The sequence below is a fragment of the Tupaia chinensis genome, unplaced genomic scaffold, assembly GCF_000334495.1.
Source record: "Tupaia chinensis unplaced genomic scaffold, TupChi_1.0 Scaffold143622_1, whole genome shotgun sequence".
NCBI classification, from domain to species: domain Eukaryota; kingdom Metazoa; phylum Chordata; class Mammalia; order Scandentia; family Tupaiidae; genus Tupaia; species Tupaia belangeri.
The window spans coordinates 179,111-182,076 of NW_006203470.1; the positions used below are offsets into that span (position 1 = coordinate 179,111).

Genomic DNA, 2,966 nt, shown 5'->3' on the forward strand with positions numbered 1-2,966 from the left:
CCTGGGCTGGGAGCAGGCTGTCTCCTCCTGCGTCCGCTCCCATCGCCGTCCCTCTGAGGGTCCGTGTCCAAAGCTCCTCTTCCCACAAGACCCCGCCCTGTCGGATCACGGCCCACCCCTGCCCTCTGATGACCTGTACAGACCTGTGTCCAAGTGAGGTCACACTGGCAGATACTGGGGCCGGGACTTGATGCCTGGATTGGGGCCATGACACCCCCCTCAATTTGCCAACTTCAGCTCCTGTGTCTCTGGGCTCCTCACCAACTGCAGCTCCCGGCCTTGCAAGGAGGGTGAGGAGGGGTCTCTGCTTCTGCCTTGCTCCCCCATATCCTCCCTCCTGGCTGAGGCTGAAGAGGAATGCCCCAGGCAGAGGCGGGAGGCAGGGAGGCAGGGCAGGAGGCTGTGATGGCCCTGGTCCTGGTGTTCCCGTCCTGGCGGCTCCATACATGCCTCCCACTGGCCTCCAGCCGGGGCGTGGCTGCCTCCTCTCCACCCCTCTTCTGTGCATCCCAGGTCAGCCCAGGTGGTCGCCCTGGACCCCATGGAGCGAGTGCTCAGCTTCCTGCGGCCCTGCCCGACGCCACCGGCACCGCTTCTGTGCCAGTCCCCCCAGCATGGCACCACCCAGCGAGGCCCTGTTGTCCCCCGTGGCCACAGTCACACTCCTCTGCCCAGGTCCTGAGGCTGAGGAGGAGCCATGTCCCCTGCTGGGCTGTGACCGTGAGTACCTAGCTGGCTCTTCCTGTAGAGCCAGGGCAGTGCCCACTGTGCCCTAGGGAGGCTCCCCCACCCTGCACCAGCTGCCCTGACCCCAGCCAAGTCCTTCCCTCCTCCTGCTGTCCCCCAGGAGCAGGGGGCTGGGGTCCTTGGGGACCCTGGTCTAGCTGCAGCCGGAGCTGTGGGGGAGGCCTGCGGAGTCGGATGCGGGCCTGCGACCAGCCCCCACCCCAGGGTCTGGGGGCCTACTGCGAGGGGCCTCGCGCCCAGGGGGACATCTGCCAGGCTCTGCCATGCCCAGGTACCTGTGCCAGGGAGTGGGGAGGGTCAGGGAGCAGAGGAGGAAGAGCTGAGGAAGGCCGACAGGAGATGGCCTGAGGGGCTGCCACACAGCTGTCGGCCTGCCCTGCGCCCCATAGTGACCAACTGCACGGCCATTGAAGGAGCTGAGTATAGCCACTGCGGGCCCCCCTGTCCTCGCTCCTGTGACGACCTAGTGGTGAGTCTGGGCTTCCTGGGCACTGGGCTGACCGCTGGCCCTTGTTGGAAGGGCAGGGTGTGGCTGTGTGCTCGTGCCCCCTCTGCTGGGCTGCCCAGCACGGGCAGGGTCGGGCCGGCGTCCTGGGCTCCCCAGTATGGTCCATGCGCACTGTTCAGCTCCGCCGTTCCGCCTCACCAGCAGCCCCGCTGTCTTAGAACATTGAATTCTCAGACTGAAACTTCATGCATAGACCGCACAAGCGCCCAGGCCAGGTGTCACTCCCTGCACCATGGACGCCTGCTGGCACCTACACCTCGGGCCCGTGTGGCTCTTTACTGAGTGCCACCCAGGCACCACCAACACAGAGGCAGCCTGTGCTCTGGGGCGAGGACAGACGTGAAGCGGCAAAGAGGCCACATGGCCAGGGCTCTGCAATGGCTAGGGGACCATGCTGGGGGTCCAGGCTGGGGGTCGTCTCAGGGCTCCGAGAACGGGGGGAGGAAGGGGTTACTGAGACTTGGCCACCGGCTCTGCCCAGCTCCCAGCACCGCAGAGGCCCCAGCCCCTTCCCAAACTGCCTCCCTTGCCTAGCCAGTCTCTGGGGTCACCTGCTGCCTGAGTTCCGGGAGCTCTGGGCTTCCCTCAGTTCCCAGGTCACCCACTGAATCCTCGACCAAGGAACTGGGTTTTAAATGTTTTTAATTGTCAAAAGGCACATGTGTTCGCCAGAGGGCGGGTGAGGAAACTGCCCCCCAGGGGCATACTGCAGCCCCCCCTCCTGTCGAGATTTGGGGCACACCCACGCGTTCTTCAAGTCATGAGGGCTGGAACCCAAACACGGTTGGCCACGTGGGATCCCGCTTCCCGTCTGCTAGACTATGGACTGGCCCAGGACTGGGGTTCACAGTGAGCTGAAGGGCCCTCCCCCTGCACGAGCGGCTCTTCCCCCTCCTCTTCCCCAGTGAGGGACGAAGGCAGAGATGGTCCCCTCCCTGGCTTTCTCACCAAAACTCCAAGGTATAGACTGAAAACACAAAGCCTCCCACCTGGACTGTCACTCTCTTCTCCACCCGCTCTGGTGTCCCTCTCGGTCCTTCCATCCTGAGTGGCCTGACTGCCCTGACTCCCCTCACCCCCTCGAGTCCTGATTTCTGCTGACCAGGGCCCTCCCTTGCTCCCCCCAATCGCAGCACTGCGTGTGGCGCTGCCAGCCTGGCTGCTACTGCCCCCCGGGCCGGGTGCTCAGTGCCGACGGGGCTGCCTGCGTGCAGCCAGGTCACTGCAGCTGCCTGGACCTGCTGACCGGGCAGCGGCACCATCCAGGCGCTCAGCTGCCGAGGCCCGATGGCTGCAACCAGTGGTGAGGACGGGCTGCCGGGGCAGGGGCCGGGGCTGGAGCAGAGGCCGGGCGGCCAGGGCAGCGGCCGGGGCCGGGCGGCCAGGGCAGTGGCCAGGGCCGGGCATGAGCAGGGGTGACCGCTTGGTGTCTGTGCACTCCGCTCTCCAGTCTCCGTTAGTGGTCACATTAGAGCCCACAGCCCTAAGCAGACACAGGGTGGGCTCCACAACTCCTGAGTGATGAGTGGGGAGACTGAGGCAGCCTGCTCCCGGTGTCTGCTGACGGCCGGGCAGGAGGGGCGACAGACACGGCTGCCCATTTACACAGCTCCCTGAGACACGCTGGTGGCACCCCGAGGGCACATGGGCCCCGGAGGCTCAGGGAGCAGGGAGTGGGGGTGGTGGGGGCAGGGGCAGCCAGGGCGGGGGG

The 2,966-nt window shown here is 66.1% G+C and overlaps 1 protein-coding gene across 1 annotated transcript in view; it reads left to right on the forward strand.

Annotated features, from left to right (window-relative positions):
- SSPO (SCO-spondin) overlaps positions 1-2,966 on the forward strand; it is a 65,554-nt gene that overhangs the window by 31,300 nt on the left and 31,288 nt on the right. The window contains 6 exon segments of the mRNA XM_027766664.1: positions 202-290; positions 514-720; positions 848-1,018; positions 1,137-1,216; positions 2,389-2,558; positions 2,669-2,753. Of these exon segments, the coding sequence (XP_027622465.1) occupies positions 202-290; positions 514-720; positions 848-1,018; positions 1,137-1,216; positions 2,389-2,558; positions 2,669-2,753 (802 nt within the window).